The 24,294-nt window shown below is 50.7% G+C and overlaps 1 protein-coding gene across 3 annotated transcripts in view; it reads right to left on the bottom strand.

Moving 5' to 3' along the window:
- Positions 1-580: 580 nt before the first annotated feature.
- ADGRA1 (adhesion G protein-coupled receptor A1) overlaps positions 581-24,294 on the bottom strand; it is a 300,070-nt gene continuing 276,356 nt past the window's right edge. For all 3 annotated transcript variants that reach the window (XM_027840488.1, XM_027840489.1, XM_027840490.1), the window contains 2 exons: positions 10,406-10,504; positions 581-4,230 (listed from right to left, as the gene is read on the bottom strand). In XM_027840488.1, coding sequence (XP_027696289.1) covers positions 3,003-4,230; positions 10,406-10,504 — 1,327 coding nt within the window. In that variant the 3' untranslated portion in view covers positions 581-3,002. The remainder of the gene's footprint in view (positions 4,231-10,405; positions 10,505-24,294) is intronic.

Genomic DNA, 24,294 nt, shown 5'->3' with positions numbered 1-24,294 from the left:
CTTCCTTCCTTCCTTCCTTCCTTCCTTCCTTCCTTCCTTCCTTCCTTCCTTCCTTCCTTCCTTCCTTCCTTCCTCTCTCTCTCTCTCTTTCTTTCCAAGTTTTCTTCCACAAAATGACTAATATGGAAATGATTTACATGATTGAACATGTATAATTTATATCAGATTGTTTACCATCTCAGGGAGGGAGGGATACACTTTGGAACTCAAAACTTAAGAAAAAAAGTTAATTTAAAATTGTTTTTATATGTAATTGGGAAAAAATAAAATATTTTTAAAGGGGCCTGCATGTGTGGAAAGTGTCTGTGTTTTCATCAATGTGAGAAACCCCTGGCATGGGAGTTCACTTTACTAGTGCTGATCACAAGTCATCTTTGACATTGTTGGAAAGCCTTAGGGTGAACCCTCTTGAAGAGGTCGAGTGACTTAAGTAACCCTTCACTTCTGGCTCTAAATGATAGAAGCAAGGCCAAGTATGGTGTGAGAAGCCCTGCAACCCCCACCCCTCCTCAGGGATCCCCTAGACTGGCCCCTTAAGAAACCTTTCTGTTAAGTTACTCCACATCAAGTCATCTGGCTCTGCTTAGTTACATTGTAGACTTTTATTTTCTGAAAATAGAATATGCAAACAGAATATTTCATAACATCTTTTCAGCATGGACTCCTCTAGGCTAAATCCATATTTAAATACAATACAATTTGATATTGAATGTTCACTCTCCAAGTGCAGGGTTCAGTCATCTGGGGAAAGTAGCACCTGCTTCTTTTTCTTGGGAAGTGGGTTAAGACTGTCTCCTGGCCAAACTTTTCCTCTGCAAAGTCACACCACTGACCAGGAACAGTGTGTCAAGGATGATCCACATCACCCCCACCAGGGCACCCAAGGCAATGGGGGCAAGGCTGGCGATAAGGGCTGTCACTTTGCATAGAAGGGATAGGCTGGTCCCTATGGCGGGTGACAGATCCGAAGGGGATGGAGTCCTTCCTAGGGTGTAGGGCAGTGGCCCATGTCCTTTCTAGGGCCTGTCATTTGGGGTCTGTCACTGCTCTGGGAGGCAGGAGAAACACTTATGAGGGAAAGGACTACACAAAGCATTGTGACAGGCAAACACCACAGAACACTGTGATACAGCTGGTGGGTAACTCTCATGGAATAAAGCTTCCTTCTTCTTTGGCCTCAGCACAGGAGTCAGTGATAGGGGACCCAGAGTGGTCTAAAGCAGGGAACCTTCACTCAAGTGGGCTTCTGGCTCCCTGATGGATAGTGTATATCAAGTGACTAGGGCACAACATGGAAGTCCACCTTGAGGCTTGCTTCTCACTCTCTGAGCATGGATTCAAGAGCCCACTTTGTCAGAGATACTCCATTCATGGGCATGGTGAGGACAGCTATGCTCCAAGACCCATGGGAACCTACTGGCAACCTGGATGAGGCAGGCAGGCAAGACAGATCAGAGACAGGCTGTGATGTCAGGGCAAAGCCTGGGGTGGGGAGGTGGTGTTGGGAAAATTTCAACGCAACTTTTGCTGTGTGTGTGTATGTGCACGTGTGTATTACTAGTGATGTGCTCTGAAGGTCTGAAGGGGGTGGCAGGTGAGGGCCCTAACCCTTTCATAGTTGCTATGGCCTCAGGCTACTCCGTTATGGATGGACAGATCCTCTCCTTTGAACCAGGCAGAGTCTTACCCTTGCCCTGCTGGGTAAAGCCAACCCTCTTTCCAAAAGACTGATTATAGTACACACAAGCACATCCTCTGAGAGGTCAATAATTTGTGCCCAGATGTTCATGGGAATGTGGGAAAGATAGCTCTAAACACTGCCCTCCCCAAATGCCCATCTGGGAAGGGATCCCCAACTGCAACAAGGTAGGGGCAGTTAAGTCTATGAGAAGAGGTTTGGAAATTCTGCAGAGGAGTGAGTTCCCCTATTAGACATAGTACTCAATTCATCACTGAAATCTAGCCCAGTTCTTTGAAGGTTGAAATGGGACTGAGTGGGTCTACACTGCTCATGTGATCAGCCATTCCATCTTATTTTTACACAGTTGCAGAGGATGACTGTGGTCTTTAATGAGTGAATGACAAAAAACATGCTGCCTGGACCTGGGCAGTGATGGCCTGAGCAGCTTGAAAGTATCTACCGTACAAGCAACATTAAGCTGGTCTAGACACACAGCACAGGGTCACGGGACAGTTGGATGTTAATTAAAGTGGGTCCTTATCAAAGCTGTTCTGAAACCTCGAAGTTTAGTGTCACTGGGACAATGAGCGCAGGACTGACTTCGTGGAGCCACAAGGCAATGGACTGACGCCAGCAGGCTTTCTCGGGCTGCTAGGACTGTGACTGTCATCGTCGTTTGGTGAAAGACACATCGAACACCAGAAAACAGCGAATGAAGCCACCCAACAGGAGTCATGCTGGAGATGGCCAACAAAGCCCCCTGGGCGCGACAGACAGATTTGACCGGCCCCTCATCCTCTCCTGGGAAGGACTGGCGGGGAGGGGCCACTGAGGGCCACAGCCGAAACGCAGCCTTAGCCCTGGAAGCCGGATCTAGAGGCAGCATCGTTCTCATGTACGGGTCGCTGTTTAGAAAGTCCAGGACTTTTGTCACTTTGGATTAGGGTCAGGGTTGAAGAGCGGAGGAGTGAGGGAGAACGTGGGCTGAACTCAGCTCGGCTATGAAAGGAATCGGGAGGCCACGCCTCCCCGGTGAGTGTGGGGGGGACAGACGAACGACGGGCCTGGCTCTCGGGAGGGCGGCTGGCCTTTAAGATCCCGGCCGCGTCTTCACAAGCTCCAGTCTCATTCTCGTGTAGCTCCACTGCCGGCCGCTGACCACTGTCCCCACTTCTCCCGCCCCTTTCTCTTCTTCTCAAGAATGTGGTCGGAAAGAGCCGAGGGAGCCCAGTGCAGCCGCGAGAAGGCGGCACCGCCCAGCCGAGCAAAGAGCGATAGGCGGGGCCCAGACCCCCCTCCCCAGCCCTGCTTGCCCCACGCGTCACACAGTCGTTTCGTTCCTCCACGGGCCCGTTTTGATGTTTCCCGTGCTATCGGGGCCGTACACCATGGCTTCCTCCAGGTTCCCCGTGGGCAGCCCGTTGTGGTCGGCTGTGTTACACGGCAACACCTGTGTCCGCGGGTGCATTTGGAAGTGAGCTGCGTGGGGCCCAACCTCCCCCTCGGACATCTGGGCGCAGCTGCAGATGACCGTGCTGGCGTCGCTGCTTTCGGGCTGGTTGATGGTGGGGAAGGGGTCGCCCTGGCCACAGCAGGACCGGCGGTGCCCAGGCTGGCCCTCGTGGGCGCTCTGGGGACTGTCCGTATGCGAGCTGTGGATGCTGCCGCCGTCCAGGCTGGACGGGATGTGGTAGGCGTATTCTCTCTCTGCCGCCGCAGCCCGGTGCCGGCTGAAGTAGCGGGACTTGACTCGGCCCTTCAGACACCTGTGCAGGTGGGTGCTGGACCGGAAGGCGTCCTCTCCGTGCACGTGGACGTGGGCCTCGTCTTCCATCAGCTGTTCGCAGTGCATTTTGGCGCAGCAGGGGGTGACCGGGGATAAGCAGTTGACGTGGTTCTGGGCCGCGTGCAGGTTGGTCAGTTTGCAGTGGCCGACCGCGGCGTGACTGAAGCCTCCGGCTTTGCTCAGACACGGGGAGTCCTGGAGACAGGCGGTGTGGATCTGGGCATCCCCGTTGGCATTCACCTGAGCGCGGGCGTGGACCTGCATGGCGTAGGTGTTTCTCCGGGAAGGGCAGCAGGACCACCAGCAGTGCCAGACATCATCTCGCTTGGCACAGTGGTGAATGAGAATGAAGAGCCCCAAGGTCACGCAGAAGGCTCCGTAGAGGCAGCTGAAGATCATGTCCAAGAAGGGGCCCTGCGACACAGCGAGGGCCCCGAAGGTCCAGGTGGCCAGGAAGAGGAAGAGGGTGAAGGCCGCTGCCCGGAGCTGAGCCTTAAAGGAATGCTCGTTCTCCAGGCGGGAGGCGGAGATCATGGAGCAGGCTGCCGCGGGGCCGGCTCCAGGGTCCCCCAGGTGACCGCGGCTGGCCTCCGGGGCCGTCAGTCTCTGCTGCTCTTCTCTCCTCTCCTTGAGCTCATATTTGCGCTCCGGATGGCGCCTCAGCTGGACGTAGGTGCAGAGAAAATAAACACAGGTCACCAGCACAATGAAGGCCACTGGCCCATAAAAGGCCCCCAGGCTTGGCTCCCAGGCCATCCAGCAGCTGCAGAGGAGGGAGGTAGAGTTAGGATGTCCATAAGAAAACCGGAGAAAACCCGACAAATCTGCCGCCCCCACCCATGTGCTGTAGGATCGATGACTCAGAACAGCCACAAGACAGCTACTGGGTGGAACATGAGTATAGTAAGGAAAAAAAAAATCAGACTCTGCCTTGAGACATCCTAGTCAGCCATCAGTTCTCATTCCATGGTCACAGACTCAGGGACAATTCAGTGTTTGGTCTGATGGTAACTGAGGATTGAGTGTGGGAGAAGGGACAGAAGTACTTCAAAGCAGCGCCCCTCCCCTCCCCCCAACCCCCAGCAGGAAATGCTGCTAATTCAGGCCTGTTCACATAGGCAGGGAGTGCTCGCAGTCAGCTCCTGCACGAAGCCAAAGAAAGGGCCCTGCCTGCCTGGCTTCGCTTCGGGACCTACTTTCCACATACTGTAGTTGTCACTTATGAAGAACAAATATCTTAAGGGGAAGCACTTTCCTGGGGTCATTCTCTGCCTTTGGGGTGATCACTACCCCAACAGAGGACTTGGGGAGCACCGAGAATTCATTGCCACCACTGCCCTGCATAGACACAACTGAACTCTCTGGACTCTGAGGAGCAGGAGGACGAGGAAAAAGAGGGGCAGGTAGGTGGGAGAGGGATGGAGAGGGATGGAGAGGGAGGGAAGGGGAGGAGATGGAAGAGAAAGGAAGGGGGAGAGGGAGGAGGGGGAGGAGGGGAGAGGGAAAGGGGGAAGTAGAGGGGGAGGGGAGGAAGAGGGAGGGGGGAGAGGGAAAGGAAGTGTGAAGGGGAGAAGCAGGAAGAACAGGAGGAGAAAGAGAGAAAGGAGGGGGAGGGGGAGGGCCAAAGGAGTGAGGAGAAGGGCAAACTTCTTCCCGACTATAAGTACAGAGCATTCCCGAGGCAGTCTCATCACATAAATCATGGAGGGGACTCCAGACATAGAATAGCAGAGAAGAGGGCAAGGGACTCGTCCAAAGTCACACAGTCATGGATGCCAGTAATGGATCTCTGGCCTCCCGAATGCTCACCCACACTCTTGGCTGCCTCAGGCTCTGTATCAGTGTTTGATGCCAGGAGGCTGGAATGAGATGCCCCGAAGATGCCCACCTTGTCAGGATGTAAAGCATTCTCATTCCGTAGGGTATGGGTCTCGGCACGTGGTGGCATCTTCCACTGTGGCCAAATGCTTGGAGCTTGTGCTAGTGTCCCGCTGGGGAATTCTGTGTCCAAGCTGGCTGTGGTCCTAGACCCACAGAGTGATCAGTCTATTCTGGCCCTGCTCCAGGCCGAGTCAGTGTGACTATCCAGAGGACTGGTAAACCCAGATCAAGTCCTCGGAGAATTCACCACAGCCCCAACACCACCCAGTGCAAGCTTCTGGATCCACGTTTGTGCTGTCACAAGGGCTGCTTGGAAATGATATGCTTCGATGTCCGTCCATCGTATTCTCTCTTCCTTTATCATGGATCCTTCCAGTCACTTAGCAAGAATGATTGAAATCCAGCCTGACCCTGAGCAAGTCCCTTAGCCCATCTTCCTTGGGCTATTGATGAGCTGGGAAGCAAGCAAGCAAGCAGGAGTAACCCGAAGTAAGGCCTTCAGCCCATGCTGTGTGAGGCTCATGGGAAGGATTAAGCACATTTAGCTTTTAGAAGAAAAGATTTGGGGGGGCAGGGTCAGGACAGCTGTGTTCACGGGCCATTCATGGGGCACTGCCCCCAATTGAGAGGCCAGTATCAGGAAAGGCGTCCCTGTGTGAAATCTATGCCCAAATTGGATGGATTGCTTGGGGTGGGGGAGGTGTTCCCCATCCCTAGAGCTAAGGCTGGGTGACCACTTCTTAGGTGTGGTGTAGATAGGGCTGTTTTATATTCAGGTCTACATTGGAATTGGTGCCTTTCAACTCAGAATGTGATGCTGAATTTGCAACAGGAAGAATTAATTTCTGCTGCACAAGACCACTCTGGCTTCTTTTAGCTTTATACAATTCACAATGAACTTATCATTGACTGAAACACACGAGTTTTTTTCCCTACATGAAATGCTGAATCAGGGCTCTACTAGTCTTTACTTGGGTAATTCATTTTTTGAACCTAGTCATGTTTTCACATTTGTTTCTGTTACATTTCACCTTGTTGTGTGGAGATCATTTTGAGCCCTGAGCCTGCCATGTTAGGGACCCTCCTAGCTTTGTGCTGCATTCAAGTCAGTTAAGTGTTTCTTTGGTCTCTGCCTTCAAGGCATCAGTGATCATGCACATCTGATGTCAGTTAGAAACCTGGAAAAATGGACCCAGAGGACTTTGGGTTCCATAGGGATGTCTGTGAGGTCCTATAACCCAGATTCAATGGATCAGCAACAGAAGCACAGGGCAGAGGTGGGATGGGGCTAGGATGCAGCTTTCCTGATGAACTAGCTCTTCTCGGTGACTGCACATTCACTGCTCCCAGCAGGGTGACAGCACATGAAAGGTGAGTGCCATCTTGGGCTACATAGAGAGCACTAGAAGAGGACGAGTCAGCCCCCATCCAGAGCCCCATTTGGGCTCAGTGCTGGGAGCCACACCTGCTAAGAGTGTTGGCAGAGGGGAGAGGCAAACACAAGGAGGGAAGTCTATGTTCTAGGAGAAGCACTTTGTCCAGAAAATGCGGTCCACAGAGTTTCCCTCTGACTTGCTGGTGTTCTCCAGAACATGCTGGGCATAGGAGGCCACCCATCAGAACTTTTTACACAACTGGCAATCTCCTTAAACTACACTCAGTTACATTTAACTATCTCCATGAGGATTCCCTAATTTTCCTTTCTTTGTCCTTCCATTTCCATTTGGCAGACCACACTGGAAGCCTGCTCTTGAATATAAGACAGATAGGATGTTGATTTCCTTGGTAATGATCTAAGACAATTGGGAGGAGGGATGTGACATGGAAAGAGACAAGCCCCATTTCTGCCTGGCTCTTCTGTGGCTCGCTCGTAATGCTGAGCCTAAAGCAGGGTCTTGCTGAACGCATGATGAATGGATACATGGACCATTAGCTACATAAACGTCAGTGGCTCAGCATCCCTTGGCCAATATGTGTTTGTGCCTGTGCACAGAGTAACAGTATAGATGGGATGGGAGGCCTCAGAGACATCCCCACACATCCATTTCTTGTTATCTGTTTAATTGGACATGATTCACGATGCCCGAAAGGTCAGTTGTTAAATTCTTTCCGTGCTAGTGGTCTGACCCTCTGTGCTCCTCCTGTTTTACTGATATTTATCTCACCCAGATCTTCCTCTCTGATGAATATCCCTGAGATTCTTCGAGGAGGGACTCCTTCCCACTGCCCACATGTCCGGATTTCCCTGTGCGGTTGCCATTTGCAGAACCTGTCTTTACCCCTCCCTTGCAGGACCTAGCTTTCCTAGGTTCGAGGTCTTCCACCTCTTGGCTTCTAGCCCCTGGTGTTGATGTATATTTTCTGAAATGTCTCTTGTTTCTTCTCCATGAACATCCCAAATGACTCCAGTCTCTAAAACTGTCCGAGAAGAGAATGGACTGCTTAGGATGATCCCTGAGAGGCCAATCTTCTTTGAAAACTGCAGGGATCCCCGAAGCCTTGCAGGGCATAAACTCCTGACTCTGCTATTCATGATCCACCAAAATGCAGATCTCCCATGACTCCCCTCCACAGAGCCCATGTCCTGTCAAATGAGGCTCTTTTCTGCCCCCTGTCCTTCTCCCATCCTCTCATCACTGTGCCTTTGCTCAGGCTGTAGCCCATGCCTGGAATGAACTTCCCTCAGCTTCTCTGTATGTTGAGAAGTATGTACGTATGTATGTATGTATGTATGTATGTATGTATGTATCCCTCCTTTCTTTCAAGAACCAACTCCAGTCTCTGTCCTTTGCAGAATCTGCCCTTGTGACCCACCCTCCCTGGGTGTGTCAGACACCATGTTCTGGTGAAAGGGGCTTCTCCATCTTTCCTCTTCTAGATGCCTCCCACCTGCAGAGTCTAGTCACTCATGGCTCTCTGTAACCCCAGGAGTGAGCTGGTAGCCTTGCATATAGGAAGCCCCTAATGAATAGTTGGTGCCTTGGAGTTATCTGCAGTCACCCAGAGGTCACCTGGTGGGTTTACTGGGGAGGGAATTCTTGCTGAAGGTGAGGGTTGGAAGAGATGACTTCTGAAGCCCCTGACGTCTCCGAGCTTCTAGGGTGCTAGCATTTATCTAACATGGGTGGGACACAGGGCCCCAAAAGACTTTTCCTGTGCTTCATTTTGTCATGGTGGAGCTGGACAGGTTTTGAGTACAGGTCTGGCAGCCAAATGAGCCTATCATCTAGGGAATCAGCCTGGCTGAACCTGGAGAGGCTCACCAGGCATGTCAGGCAGAGACTAAGCAACTCTTTGGCTGTGGTGACACACGGGTACATCGGATCCACACCCATGGATTGATGGCAAGATTGGCCCAGAATGGGAAGGATCCTCTGTCCTGGGTGTGTAATTTGGATTCTGAAATCAGGTGCATTCTAGACTAACCTGAATAATACTGCATTAACTGTGTGGGGCAAGTCAAAGACAGTTGTGATATGTGTCATGGCCATGCAAAGGTAGCGGTCATGTCTGTGAAGTGGGATGTGTGGGGTTGTGTCCTACAGGGAATGTGGGCTAGATATCCTCAGAATGCCTGTGTCCCTGGTATGGAGCCAGGTCACTCCCTGTATGGTGTGCCAAGAAGTTCAGAGGACTTTGAGAGGGAGTTGTGGGGAGAGAGTGTCCAACTTGTTGGCGGGAGTGCTGGATTAGGTTGGAAGGTGGCCATTTACTCATTCAGGCATTTGTGGGTGTTATTGAGACAAGGCTTCCTGTGGGCCTCTGCAGGACACTCATTGGTCCCAAGTGCTCCCAGAGGGCATCTACATGATAAATGGGACCATTAGTAGGATGCAAGTCAAGAGACTGGAGCTGATGAGAGGTGGCCATCTTCAGTTATTTCCCTTCCAGCTTGTCTAATGACCATCAGTCAACCCTCACAATGCCTTTGTGGGGGGCAAAAAACCAGCATGGAAGCATCAGTCCCAGGGAATGTGCCAAAGGGGCTCATGGGCTGATTCTAAGCCAAGCTTCAGTGTGTGTGTGTGTGTGTGTGTGTGTGAGAGAGAGAGAGAGAGCATGTGTATGTGTGCATGAGTGTGTTGTGCATGTATGTGTGTTTTGTATATGTGTGTTGTGTACATGAGTGTGTTGTGTATATATGTGTGTTGTGTACATGAGTGTGTTGTGTGTGTCGTGTGAGTGTCTGTGTTGCATGTATGACTGTGTTGTTTGCATGAATGTGTGTGAGTGTGTTGTGCATATATATGTATTGTGTACGTAAGCATGTCCTATGTATGCGGGCATGCATGCATGTACACAAGTGTGTGCATGTGTCGCATGTGATTACGCAATATACTGTGCTGTGTCATGTGTGTTATATGCATGATCATGCATGTGTGTTGTGTGTGAGTATGTTTGGCCACAGCAGGTTGTACGCATGCATGTGTATGTGTTGTGTGCATGAGTATGTATGTGTTGTACATGCATAGGTGCATAAGTATGTTATGTGTATGTGTATGTGTGTTGAGTGCATGAGTGTGTGTTCGTGCATGTAGCCCTGAGGATGGAACTTTGGCAGGGTTGTTGGATAACACCTGATGGCTCCCTGGAGCCAGGAAGGAGGCAGGACTCCAGGTTAGTGATCTCAATGCAACCGCTTTCCCTCTTGGGCTCTTCCTGTCCTATCCCTGCTGAGGGCATCTGTCTCCAGGGGAATCCAGAGTCCCATCCCATCCACAACGTGCTGGGGATGGCCTTACCTGGGCAACCCTGAGCACAGACAGGATCATTAACCGTTTACTCTAAGTCCCTCATCGAACAAGCGAGGACAATGAGGCGCAGAGAGAGTCAACACTTGGCCCAGGGTCACACAGCTAGTGAGTGTCTGAGAAAGATTTGAATTTGGGTCTTCCAGACTCTGGCCCCTGGGTCACCAGCATGGAGTTGAGATGGTCCCATGGACCAGCCTTTTTCTTTCAGACAAAATTGAAATGCTTCCGCTTCCCCAGGCACTAATTGTAGCACCTTCTCACTACAAACACCAAGAAGCTTCACCCCGGTGATGTCATACTTACTATAGGGCACCATCACTGTCTGGCCCATAATTTTTGATGTTGGTTGCAGCTGTAATTCCGCAAATAATCAAAGGGACGCCTCCGCTAATCAGGTAAAATCTGCCAAAAGAGAAAGGGTCACGTTTTACTTCCTGGGGGAGGGGGCAGCCTGGTGGTGTTCTCTGAGCATGTCTATAGAGATCTTTTCCAATAAGCTCTTTGTAGGGGCTACACATGATGCCATATGGTTTACTGTGGCCTCCTTAGGAGTGGTGGCCCCAAGGGTTCCATGCAACCTACAGAGCAAGGGGATAGTGAATGAGGGGAGGGCTCGGGGGAGGAAGCTTTTCTAGGAGCACCACTTGTTCCTCTAGAGGACACAGAACATCAGGAAAGGATCCCAAGGGTTTGTGGAGGGGAAGGTCCCAAGGGTATGGGCATGTGGGTCAGGGTGCTCACATGTATGTATACCTGTGTGTGTGAATGGACAGTGCTCAAAGAGGATAATGTGTGCACTTTAAAATGCCGCAGAAGCACTGGATGTTAACAGTATTTGTATAAAACTCCCAAGGAAATGCACATGATCTGAAAAAGACTGACTCCATGATAGTAAAACTGAGTGTGCTGGGACCTGGGTCACAGACAGGGCTCCTGCAGACAGAGAATCAGCTCTGGTGTGATGGGAAAGCCTGTGAACATGGAGCTGAGAAGCCTGGATTCAGTCAAGTCCTGGCTGGGTCACTGGTGAGAGCATCATTCCACAGTCCTCTCCTCCATCTCCTTTCCCTCTGCCAAGGGGCTAATGACAAGTAGCAAAGGGAAACCTGAGATCTTTGGGTGAGCTTGAAGGCACCTGAGGGCACTCAGGTGAGATTCCTGAGCCCCTGGCAGTGATGCCCGAAGGACTGTGGAGAACAGAGGACATACACACTCCAGGCCCGAGGAAAGGACTCTGCAAGCTGCAGGTTTATCGGTCTGTACAAGAAAACCTCTTCAGCCCTGCCACTCATACAGTGGTCTTAACATCGGCTGACCTCTTGAGAGAGTTTTCAGAGTTAAAAGGCATTTTGTGGGCAATGGCTCATTGGATCCTCCCAATATTGGTGAGGTGAGATAGGCAGGATGAGTGATAGTTACATTCTACAGAAGGGCAAATTGAGACTTAGGTGCGGTGACAGGAATACACAGTTAGAATTCTGCAAAGGTAGGATTCAGAACCAGGCTCTCAGACCAGTGAGCAGGAGGCACCACAACACTCATCCGCTCCCATGGATTCAGTGACCATCTCTCCAAAGCACTTATTCAGCTCTTATCTGCTGACATCCAGTCTTACATCTCCTGTGGTGTTGGACATGGTGAGTTTAAGATGTCTACAGGACATCCAGATCAAGATGTCTGAAAGGCTGTGAGAGATGCAAGATTGGAGGTCAGCAGAGAGACTGGGGCAGGAAAGGCAGATATGAGAATCCTCAGGATAGATATGGTAATTAAATCCATAGAAACTGGTGAGATCACCAACTTAAGTAGGATAGAGAAGAAGAGGAGAGGACCCAGGACAGAACCCTGGGATTCGCCCAGAGGGTGTTATCTGGAGGATCCAGCAAAGGAGACAGAGGAGGAACAATCAGAGGAGTGATCTAGGAGAAGAACCGGGGGAGGGAGGGGGGGGGAGAGAGAGAGAGAGAGAGAGAGAGAGAGAGAGAGAGAGAGAGAGAGAGAGAGAGAGAGAGAGAGAGAGAGAGAGAGGTGATGTGAAAACCTAGAAAAAAGAGTGTATCCAGGAGGAAAGAGTGACCAGCAGTGCCCAAGGCTGCAGAAAGGTCAAGGAGAATGAGGATGGAGAAAAGCCCTTTGGATTTGGCAATTAGATCATTGATCACTTTGGAGAGAGCAGTTTCAGGGGGGTGATGGGGTTGGAAGCCAGATTTTAAAGGCTTAAGAAGAGAGTGGGAGGAGAGAAGAATCCTGGGCAAGTCTCCTCAGATCGAGGACTTTTAGGAGTCCCTTCAGATGGATCATGCTGTCATTATGAGTCCCAGAAAATATGCGAGGGTTAGTTTCTGTTACAAAGGGGAACTCTGTCCACTTAAGAATGACTTTCCCCCTTTCTCTGCTCAGGTGAATCTCATTGATAGCGTCATTCGTTGTGTGAGAACCTACTTCACAAGTGTATTTTCCAAAAGCTAATGCGAAAACAGGAAACCAAAGATAGTGTGTGATGTCATGGCACTGCTCCCTCAGGACAGTGACCTTTCCTCAGACAGAGGGGGCTACGCCACCCAGGAGAAGAGCAGGCATTCGCAGAGACCTGAATCCAATTTGCAAAGAAAGTCCTTGGGCTTTATTTGTCTCAGGTGGTTCTCCCACCACACTCTTGTGAGGAAGGCAGTAAAAATGTTACACTTCTTCTCTTACATGGTATGGCATAGTAGAAGGAGGGGAGGGCTTCATTTTTCAGGATGCTTGGGCCCAGAACACGAGTGATTGTCAGAAAAGAAAAAAAGATTCCTTTTCCCATAAGGCAGGGTACAGTTGCTGATTGGTGAGGGAGGACTCTGGAAAGATGGTGGTGTGCAGACCTCATGAGCTCAATTATTTTAGGAAGGACACCAATGATCGTGAGATTGTCTGGAGGAGGGTGATCCAGATGGCAAGGGGCTTGGAGACTCCAACACAAGAGGAGGGTTTGGAGGAACTGGGAACACGGCCCAGAAGAGAGGACTTGGTAGGGCCCAGGGAAGGATGCCAACTTTCTGGAGCCCAAGGCCCCAGAAACTCTGGCAAGAGGAGGATAAATCAATGTTTGTTCAGTATTGTGGCTGAGGTAAACTTCTGTTGCTTTCTCATTCATTCACTCATTAATGAAGTCCTGTAGTATAAAGAGTTCACTTCAGATCCAGTGAGACCCCGGTTCAGATCCTGGCTCTGATATATACTAAGAGAGACCCTTGGCAGCTTTCAAAGGCTTAGCATGATGCCTGGTACATAGTAAGTGCTTAATAACAGTTTATTGATTGGTTGACTGACATTAGGGGAGGGACTTTCCTCATCTGGGAGTCCCCTAGACTCATTAAACTATGGACCCAGTCCCTGCCTTTTTCATGTATGTCCCCATAAAATGCTGCTCCTGGTTGGGGGCTTGAGATGTGGCAAGGGGTCAGGGTGAGCCAGTCAGGCAAGTGATTGACCTCTGGATACTGCACCCCCCCAATTCAAGTCTAAGTCTTAGAGGGTCTAGAGCTGGTCAAATAACAGATTGCCTAGAGATGAGGTAGCCGAGGCTCAGAGGTTGGAGTGACCGGCCAAAGCTACCTTTACTCATTCATTCACTCATTCTGGCAATCATCCGTTTATTCAATTAGTCAGTCAATCAGTCATTCACTCAGCATGCACGCCTACTATGTACGTGCAAGACATTAGGGACACATGCTAGGGACACAAAACCAAGCCCCAAACCACCCAGTTTTCACCCTCAAGGAGGCTGCCTTTTCCCAGAGTGATATGCTATTTACACACTTAAGTAAACACAAGGTAATTTGAGGAGAGAGAGACAGAGAGAGTGAGAGAGAACACCAACACTTCTGGGGAACCAGAAAGCAGAAGGCAGGGAAGAGTGCCACCCCCAGAGCCAGAAGAGCTGTGTCTGAATCTTTTATTTGCCTCTTATGACTTGTGTGATCTTGGACAGGTCACTTAGTCCAAGAGGGACCCCATCTGTAAACCGAGGGGGTGGGCTGCACATCCTCTGGGGGCCCTTCTGGCTTTCCATCTATGATGTTTTGATCCTTTATATACATATAAGCCTTTACGAATTATATACAAAACCAATGCAGGGCAAATCTAGGGTAGAGGAGAAACCTTAGCAGCCAGAAGAATCAGGAGGAACCTCATGGAGGAGGTGGCACTTGAGGTAAGCTTTTGAAGGGGTAGAGGGGAGGGGCCACCATGGTGGAATGTTGTATGTGAGGAACAGCCAGCAGGCTAGTTAGGATGTTAGAGGCCATGGAGGGGAATAAGCCTGGGAAGTCAGGGTGAAGGGGTTGAAATGCCCCCAAGAGGGCTTTACCTTTGATCCTGGGGAGAAGGGAAGCTCAGTAGAGATTGATCCTTTAGGGAAATCCCTCTGGCAGCTGATTGGATGCTGGATTGGAAAGGGGAGAACCTGGGGGCAGGAAAAGTCCTGCACCTGTTCAGGTGTGAGGCTTGGAGACCTGCCCCAGGCTGTGTCTGGATGAAAGGGGAGGATGCCAGAGAGGCTGTGGAGCATGAAATGACAAATTTGGCAACAGACTGTTTATGTGGGATGAGTGTGAGTGAGGAGCTGAGGATGGACAAGCCCTTGACAGGGAGGGGAAGCAAGGGGAGGGTTTGGAGGGAAGAGCATGAGTTTTGGTTAGGACAGGTGGAGTTGGACACACCTGCAGGTCATCTAATCTAAAATGTCCAAGAGGCAGTTGGAGATTTAGGATGGAAACTCAGGAGGGAGTTAGAGCCAGGTGAGACAGAAGAGAGGAGGAAAGCCTGAGGAGAGAGAAGGGAGGAGGAAAGCCTGGGGAGAGCCAGGGGCTGTCAGGAGAACACAGAGAGGAGAGAATGTCCAGGAGGAGTAGGTCAAGGGCCAAGGAGGAGGGAGACCTAGAAGAGGCCACTGGCCACCATCATTGAGAGACCTCCAGTAACCTGGCAGTTAGAATGCCAGCTCGCTTGAGTGATGAAGGTGGAATTCAGGTGACCAGGACTCCCCTGGGAGGCAGGACCTGAGCTGAGCCATGGTGGAAGCTCAGGATTCTCCAGGGTGGAGTAGATGAATCAGAACAAAGAGGGCTTGAAGAGGGGGACTGGGAAGTCCAGAAAGGCCAGACTATGAAGGGCTTTAAAAGCTAAGCTGAATTTGGGCTTTATCTTGGAGGCACTAGGGAGCCATGGAAGGTCCTTGAGCAAGGAAGTGACATGGCCAGCTTTGGGAAGGTCATTCTGGTAGCTGTGTGGATGATGGATTAGAGAGTGAGACAATGGAAATGAGGACGCAAATGTGGAAGCTACTGCAATAGTTGATGAAGGTCTGATGTAGGGTGGTGGCTATTTGAGTTAGGGGGTTGGGAAGAGAAGGGAACATATATTGATTAAACACCTAATGTATGCCAGGTATTGTGCTAAATGCTTTACAAATATTACCTCATTTGATCAGAAGGATGAGAGATGGCTATTACATCATGGGAGCTTCATGGACATCTAGCAGTGGGTCTTTCTTTCCTTCCTTCCTTCCTTCCTTCCTTCCTTCCTTCCTTCCTTCCTTCCTTCTCTCTATCTCTCTATCTCTCTATCTCTCCAGCTCCATGAGTTAACCCTAGCTCCATCTTGCTGATCTCTGACTAGGAATGAAAACCTTGGCCATTCCTGAAGATGCTTAAAAATAACAGCAGGAGAAACAGCAAGATCCAACCAGTCTGAAACAACTCCAGGCCAAGGGACAAGAATGCCTGAGGAGTCCTAGCAAAAGTGTCCTGAAGAATATCCCCAGACTCTGTGTCTTGTGGAAGGCAAAGAATGGCAGTGAGCACAGACCCCAGTCCTTCAGCTCTGAGGGGGGAGCAGAAAGTCACCCAGCATCCCATGGATGCCAAGTGGGGGCAGGGAGGAGTGCAATTAGGAGGAGTCCTGAGCAATCACCTGAGGAAAATGGTATCAGGAAAACATACCTACAAGAGGAAGTCAGGCTCCCAATCAGCACAGGTATCAGGGTTCTTTCCCCCCAAGCTTGGGACAGCATCACAGGCATCATTGCTCCTATGCAGCATGGAGGCGGCTGATAATAACCTCTCAAATCACCTTGGCTCCTGCCTTCTTCCCTGAGTCTGTGTCCATGAGCACATGAGCAGCAGCACAATCCTCTTTCTGGCTGCCCAGCCAGTGAAGCCCACGGTAGGCATGGCCAGACATCTCCGTCTGCCTTCTGAAAATCAGTGACCATCCAGGTCGCCTTCTGACTTTCAGACAGTGGAGAAAAGAGCCTTTAGCCTATGCACCCTCAATCAAGGCATGATTGGGAGCCTGCCTGTGTATGACTGCATTACTCAGTGTCCTGGGCCAGAAAAAGGGGAAGCTCAGTGAGCGTACAATAACACATCCTGGCACCTGGAGCCTTCATGCTCCTTAGGCCAGCAACCATGCTGTGAGCAGGAAGAGGTTATCAGCCAGGATGGCTGAAGTCCACACATAGGTCAGTCCAAACATTCATCCTTACTCTAGGAGGTGGAGTGAGAGCTTCTCCTTGGACAGTAAGAAGACCCCAGGCTAGGACCTCCAGATCATCTTCAGGACAGGGAGTAGTGAGCCGCCTTACTGGGCAGGCCAGAGTGGTTGTGGTTTTTGGAAGAGGATATATGGGGGTACTGCTAGCTCAGCATTCGTTCAGTGCTCACCATGTATACACAATGTGGGGTTACAAAGATAAAAGGGGGAAGATCCCTGTCCTCGAAGAGTAAACATCCTGTTTTCTACCTCAGGAATGGTTTTGAATACCAAAAATGAAGTTTGGGGACTTGGCATTAGTTATAGTGATATCCCTTCTTTATAACTCTTCTAACCACACTCCATGAATTCTTCCCAGGTGGAACCTCCCCACATCTCCTGCATGGGTCACGTCCACTCTTCTCCATGGCACCTTTGCCCACAATATGCCCTGTGCCCTCCCCTGGAACCACCAAGGGGAGATGGGCATCTCACACAACTACAGATTAGGAGTTTGAGCTTTTGCTCCTGGGACCCAATTCCCATTTCCTACCTAAGCTCAAATGACCATCATGGCCTACACCATTCGGTTGTGTGTTTTCTTTGGTAGGAGCTCAGTCTCTTCCTTGAGATTGGCAGCATCTCCAGGGCAGGGACCATGAGGCCCTTAACTCCTGATGACACCCAGCATAGGCTCTGGGCACAGTGAGAGTGGCATGAATGATGGGCAGGCCCGAGGGTGATAACAGTGGAAAGGCCACTCTGCTCCTGTGCCAGCCTGGAGGCAGCAGCTCCCTTCAGGGTTCGTGTTTTGTCCTTGGTGTTGACAGCCCTTTCTCTCAGACTCTGGGCGGGCTCCCCATCCCCTGGAAACAGGGTCAGGCCAAATGAGTCTTTAAGAGAGTCTCAGAGCCCCTCCTGGGCCACTAGTCTCCACCAACAATATTGGTAGAAGTCACAGTGACAGCCCTGTCCTGTTACCAAAGTGCTTCGCACTTACCCTCTAATTCACTCCTCGCTATCTACTGTGGATAGGAGGACCTCAGGAGGCATCTTGTCCAATTCAGCTGTGACCGAGACTGGGCACATTTGAAGGCGGTGGGGGTCTGGCAGGAGAGGAGGGACTTGGGGTCCCATCTTAGAACCCGCCAAGCAGGGGGGCACCTAGCCAAGCACCAAGATCACTGGTGACACCGCCCCTGGATGCTGCTTCTGAAATCCCTGTGCCCATTTTAGCGACAAGGAGGCAGAAGTCCAGAGGTGGGAGGTGTTAGCCTAGGGTCCTGCAGCTGAGGCAACATGGGACAGCCAGCACCGATTCCATGGCCATCTAGCGCCAGACTGCCCACTCCGCACACACGTGGCAGCATCTGGCTCACGGGCCCTCCAGTTTGTAACCTCCTCAGTCACCTTGGCTTCTTCCCCTCCACTCAGTCCTCAAGCCCAGCAGATCCTTCTTTCCACAATCTGGCCACCAGCGCCTCTTGCTGGGGTTCCAGTGCCTGATTCCAGGCATTGATGAACTTGGGAGGCTGGGTCCCTGGTGCAGACGACAGTCGAGGCTTCTCACATTTAGTCCTGTAGACGTTAGTCATGCCAGTTCCAAAGTCAACTGCTGCTGTTAGCATGCTTTGGTGTTTCTGAGGCTGAGTGTCCTTAACCTGCCCAGGTGGAGGTGCAGGGGCTGCTGCTCATGGGCTTGATCCAGCCATGGAAATTCACCTTCTCTTTTCCAAAGCTGAGCTAGTTGGATTCTCCTTTGGCAGCCGGATGTTCCCCTGCTGCCCCCTCCAGGGCTCAGCTCAATGGGGGCAGACTCAGTGTGATCAATCAGCTTTAGCTGCTCGACGGCTCAGAGTGGCCCCCACCCTCAATTTCCTTAATGGTGCGTATCCAACCCCTCAATCCCTGCCAGCTCTAATGTTCTAAATGGGGTGTTTGAGTAAGAATCTCTTCTCTTTCCCCATCTCCCCTACCCCCACTTCCTTACAGTTAGTAATTAGGAAGCCCTCTGGTGCCATGCTTTAAAATCCAGGATAACACCTTTGCACAGAAGGCCAAAGCCAGGTACAGAACCAAGTCATGGATCCCTACCCCCAGCAATCCTACCATGTGATTGATAGTGACATGTAGTGTGCCGTGTCCCTGGTACAAGTAGTGGGGGTACATTTACACATGTGATACACGGATGTGGGTGCATTCAATCTATGGTAAGATGTGTTCAAGTGTGTACATGAGTAGTGTATCATTCATTCAACTTTTGGCTGTGGAGGGCAGTGCCAGGGTCCATAAAATATGGACCCACCCCCAGGAAACTGTCAGTCTGGGATGACATGGGCAGAGAAAACAAGATGCTAATTAGAACATGGTATGTGTCCAAGAGAACCACAAAATGCCAGGAGACCCTCTGAGCAAGAGATTAATAATTAAGGAGCCAAGATGTCAAGAAACAGAAATGGGAGGGAGCCATGGGCATGGGCATCCAGGTGGGAGAAATGGCTCATGTTTCACTAGAATGGAAAGTGCAGAGGGATGCATTCTATGAGATGGGCTCTTAGCAGAAACACATCTCTAGACCAAAGGAGGAAGGGCCCTGACCCTCCTTCAGGCTGTAAGACTTGGGAATGCCAAAGAATTGGACAAATCTGGCAACTTGCCTCAGATGCTGAAGACACAAAGCGGCCAGAGCCTCATGGGCAAAGGACATGCCTTGAAAATCTGGCTAGTGCCCACCTTGGCTGGTGACTCGGGGACAAGAAGGCCGGAGCCTCTTTTGCCGTTGGCAGGAAGCACTGCCAGCCCAGCCTTGCTCCTCTCCTCCTCTATGGTCCCTGCTGGCAGGACAGGGGTGGGCCAGCCTTCTCCAGAGGACCTGAGGATTCAGCAGCACTTCCTATGCACACTGGGAAAACATGGGAAGAGAAAGGAGGATGAAATGAGAGCAGGTGGGCTGGGAGACTCATGTCCTTGGGAGAGCAACAAAATGACATTGTGATGGTTTGCATAGCGTTTAGTATGGTGTTACCCAGGCTCCTCTTGAGAACAAGATGGAAGCTAGCTGATAGGAAGGAAGTAGGTGAATAGCTGTGTCTGAAGAGTAGTCATAGGGTGCCATCTCTCTTGGAAGGAGGTCTCTGGTAGAGTGACGGGGCTCTCCCCATGATCATGACAAATGACGAGTGATGCCCTCGGTGGCCAGAGGAAGGTGACCTCAAGTTCATGTTGTAGGGAGATCAGTTGATGGAAATGAAAATGTTTAACCTGGAGAAGCTTGGGGAGTGGGGGAGGGACAGGGAAGCTGCCTTCAAACACCCAAAGTACTGTAGCGTGGCAGACGGCTCAGGCTGGTTCTGTTTGACCCCAGAGGGCTGGGTATGTGGAGATGTAGCCTCGGCATAGGGGAACCCTTTCTAACAGAGCTGACCCAAAATGGACCAAGAATAATTAGTAAGATGAGAACAAAATAGCAATACAATGAGGTCGCATAGATGCACCATTTTAGCACAGTCGCTCTGTGAGGTAGGGGAGGTCGGTGCTATTCACATTACAGTTTAGAGAGTGATGTGCTGGAAGCATCCCAAGCAGGATTTGAATTCAGGTCACTCAACTCCAAATCTAGCATGCTATTCACTACACCACCAAGCGCCCTCAGGAAGCAGTGAGTCCCCCATCATTGGAAGCCTTCTATTAAAAGCTGGATTCAGTTTTAAGTTAATCCAACAACTATATATTAAGGACCGTAAGTGTAAGGCACTATGTTTGTTGGTTGATATGCATAGACAAGGGGCAGCAGATTGAATGCTGGGCCCAGAGTCAGGAAGACTGATCTTTCTGAGTTCAAATCTGGCCTCAGACACTTACTAGCTGTGTGACCCCAGGCAAGTCACTTAACCTTGCTTGCCTCAGTTTCCCCATCTATAAAATGAGCTGGAGAAGGAAATGGCCAACCACTACAGTATCTTTGCCAAGAAAACCCCAAATGGGATCAGGAAGAGTCAGACACGACTAAACAACGACACAAATGCATAGACAAAAATAAAACAGACCTGTCCTCAAGGACCAAACAGGGAAGGGAAGAAGAATGGGTGGACAGCGTCGGAAACACCAAGGAGGGTGAAGCCAGAGATGGAAGACTGGGCCACTGGTGACCTTGGGAAGGGCAGACTTCTTCCCCTTCCCCATCTTGCTGCACCTTTTAAAAAGCACTTTGAAGCTTGTTTTTTATTGATTTTGGGGGTTTTGCATCACTTTCATTTATGAATGTATTCTTCTACCCTCTCTTGGCCAGAGAGCCATCTCCAATAACAAAGAATGAGGAGAGACACACACAGAGAGCAAGAGAGACAGAGTTAGGGAGGGAGAGAAAGAGGGAAAGAGAGAGAGGTGAGACAGAAAGAGATGGGGGGGGAAGGAGAGAGACAGAGAGAGAAGGAAGAAAGAGAACACTTCATCAAAAGCCACCAGGACAGCTATGGTGTCTTGGAGCACAGACAACATGCCACCTTCATTGTCCCTCCACTTCTTCAAAGAAGGGAGGGAGAGGCTGCATTTTCTTAGTGCTTCTCTGGGGCCAAGTTAGGTCCTTGTGATTATGTAGCTCTCACTCAGTCACTGCTTCTATTGCTCTCCTGGTTCTGTTTACTTTATTCTGCATCAGTTCATCTGACGTCTTCCCATGGGAAGACAGATTTCAAGGCCTTGCAGAGTGAGTGGCTGAAGGGTGTGAGTGTAGAGCCCCTGCCCCTTTCTAAATGTTCTGAAGCATCAGGGGAAGATGAGATGCTGGTGTAAGGGTGTGGCAGGGACAAAGGGAAGGTCGGAGATAGGTGAGTCTGCCTGTGGGCAGTAGAGAGGAAGCCTGGTGGGGGGCAAGTGGAGGGAGAGGCTGAACCAAGAAAGAAGGGTTAACGGAGCTCCTGGGGGTGGGGGCTGGGCAGTATGCCAAAGGCATGTTTGAACAGTGGCCTCTGCAGTGGGGGTTCACCAACCTCCAAGGAATCCATGGGTAGATTTCAGGGGTTACTTGAACTTGAATGGGAAAACAATTACAACTTTATTTTCATTAACTTCTACTTGAAATTGAGCATTTGCCCACTCTTTTGAGAAGGGATCCATCATCCTCACTAGGCTGCCAAAGGGGCTCAGGACAAAGACAAGGAGAAGCAGCATTGCATGAGAGGGAAGGGGGAGAAAATGGTGAGCAGTGATGCAGGGGGTTCTGAAGAGTGGAAGATTGGACAGACGGTCACTTGTCAGCCAGGTTGTGGTTCAGAGATCACTTGGGCCAGAGGCCTCCGGGGTCCTGTGCAGCTTAGAGACTCTGGGATATCTGGTTGGGAAGCCCTGGGATAAAGATTTTGGATGAAGAAGATCGGTCTGAATCCCTTAGGATTGCCTTCAGGCTGACCACAGACTCCAGACCTTGAAGAAGACTCAGAGACCATCTAGTTCATCTCTCTCATTCTACAGGGGAGGAAACTGAGGGCCAGGTACCTCCCTGGGTCATACCATTTGGAAACAGCAGAGTCAAGACTTGAATGCAGTTCCTGAAGCTCTGGACCATGCCCTCTCCATGGTACTCTGCTCCCTTGGGTGTCCTTTGGTCCAGTCAGAGCCTGGCAGCCAAGGCTCTCATGATCTTCCTTATAGGCAGTTCTGCCTGCCAGTCATTGATCTCACTTTGGAGAGGTCGCGAATTAAAGTGCCTTCTTAATTTCCTTCCATTGTTCTTAATTATCCCCATTTCTGAATCCTCTCCTGAAAACCTTGGGTCTCCTTTTCCTCCTCGACCTCAGGACTGGGTGGGATTGAGCCACTCTATACCTCTCTGTCTTAAGCTGGCAGCTTGGATGTGCCTGTCGGTGGCCTGGCCTTGTGTCTCTGAAGTCCCTCCAGGGGGTCCATGCCCTTCTGGGAGGGGTGTGCAATGCTGCCTGGGCTTCTGCTGAGGAGGACTGGAGAGGCATGAGCAAAAACTGAGATGGAAACTTGCCTTTGACGCTTATTAGGGATATGAGAAGGGGGTCAAGCCATGTTGGCTTCCGGAGCCTCACTTTCCTCATAGGTTAACATAGCACCAGCATGCCTGTCTCTCAGCATTGTTGTTGGGCTCAAGAGGGAAAGGACGGATTCATTGTGGCCCTCCCTAAGTGTCAGTGATGACAATTGGACTGAAGTCCGGGAAACTTGAGTTCAAATCAAGCCTGAGACGTTAGCTGTGTGACCCTGGGCAAGTCATTTCACCTCTGTTTGCCTCAGTCTCTTCATCTATAAAAATGGGGATAATAATAGCACCCACCTCCCAGGTTGTTGTGAGGATTAAATGAGATGTTTGTAAAGTGCTTTGCAAACCTTGAAGCCCAATATAAATCCTAGTTGTCATCATTATTGGACCCCTCCCCCATTGGCCACAAGTTCCTGGTCCCCACAGACTCTGATCACACAGCCTTTCCCTCTTTGGGGAGTACTGGGGCAAGCCCTTTCTATCTTGCCACCCCAACTGCCTGAAAAGTGCTTGGTGTGAGAAGGTCCAGGGCCGAGTGGGGCATTGACTCTTGCCAGCGAGGCAACAGTGTTTCCTAGTGTCCATGGGCACCATCACTCCTAGTTCCATCTCCAACCACCCTCAGCAGAATGTTTCCTAAAAAGCCTTGTGCCTCTCCCCAGATCAGGCCTCACCCGAGTGTCACCCACCGCAGACCCCTGAATCCGCATTCCTCAAGATAAATTGGTCTGCTTTTCTCTGAGGAAGACAAAGCACTGGCTAGGTAAGGACGATCCATTTGGCCTAATCCATCAGTGAGCTGTCCTGATCATGATTCAGATTTCTTGGGCTTTGTGAGGTTCTCAAAGCCCTCAAAGACCTTCACTCACCAGAGCTTCCATGGGACCTGGTGCACAGGTGGTACAGGCGTCACTACCCCATTGTCCTCATGCATAAACAGAGGCTCTGAGAGGCTGGAATCATGAGGCCTGGTGACTCATCATTCTTCCGGTCACCAATTTGTCATGATTCACCAGGCTCAGTGGATGACTAAGGGCCTGGAGACAGGAATGATGGGGGTGAGATTTTTCTGTGATAAAGATAGACCGCTCCACCTTGAGAACATGAATCTGAATTTCGGTGTTTAATGCAAGAGCCACTGGAGTGAGCTATGATTTGGGGCTGGGGGATGGGCAACAAGGGACCAGCTGCATTTACATGAAGGAAGGAAGCTTTGCTCCCTCCCAGAGTCATAATAGCTGAGGATGCTGAGCCCAGGGCTCTATCAACTGCTCCCCCTAGTGGCACCGGACTGGACACTGACCCAGCTCGCCCCCATCCCCCACACACCCCAGGGTAGCCGGCTAGCTTGCCTTGCCTTTTCCTTTGCAAGAGGTAGAGCACTTAGGGGTGTGACCTGGAGCCAGAGCTAGTGCTGACTGTGGCAGACACCGAGAGCATTTGGCTCTTTGGAACGACCCCTTTTGTGACTGATGGTGGGAGGAGTAACCTCCTTTCCTTCTTGCCTCTCTTTTTCTCTTCCTTCCTTCCTCCCTCCCTCCCTCCCTTCCCTCCTTCCTTTCTTTCCTCCCTCCCTCCCTTCCTTCCTTCCCTTCCTTTCCTTCCTCTCTCCCCCCTTCCTCCCTCCTTCCCTTCCTCCCTCCTTCCCTCTCTCCCTCCTTCTTTCCTTTCTCCC

The sequence above is a fragment of the Vombatus ursinus genome, unplaced genomic scaffold (assembly GCF_900497805.2).
Source record: "Vombatus ursinus unplaced genomic scaffold, bare-nosed wombat genome assembly UNPS02014845.1, whole genome shotgun sequence".
In the NCBI taxonomy this organism is placed as follows: Eukaryota; Metazoa; Chordata; class Mammalia; order Diprotodontia; family Vombatidae; genus Vombatus; species Vombatus ursinus.
This window is presented reverse-complemented; position numbering and strand designations above follow the sequence as displayed.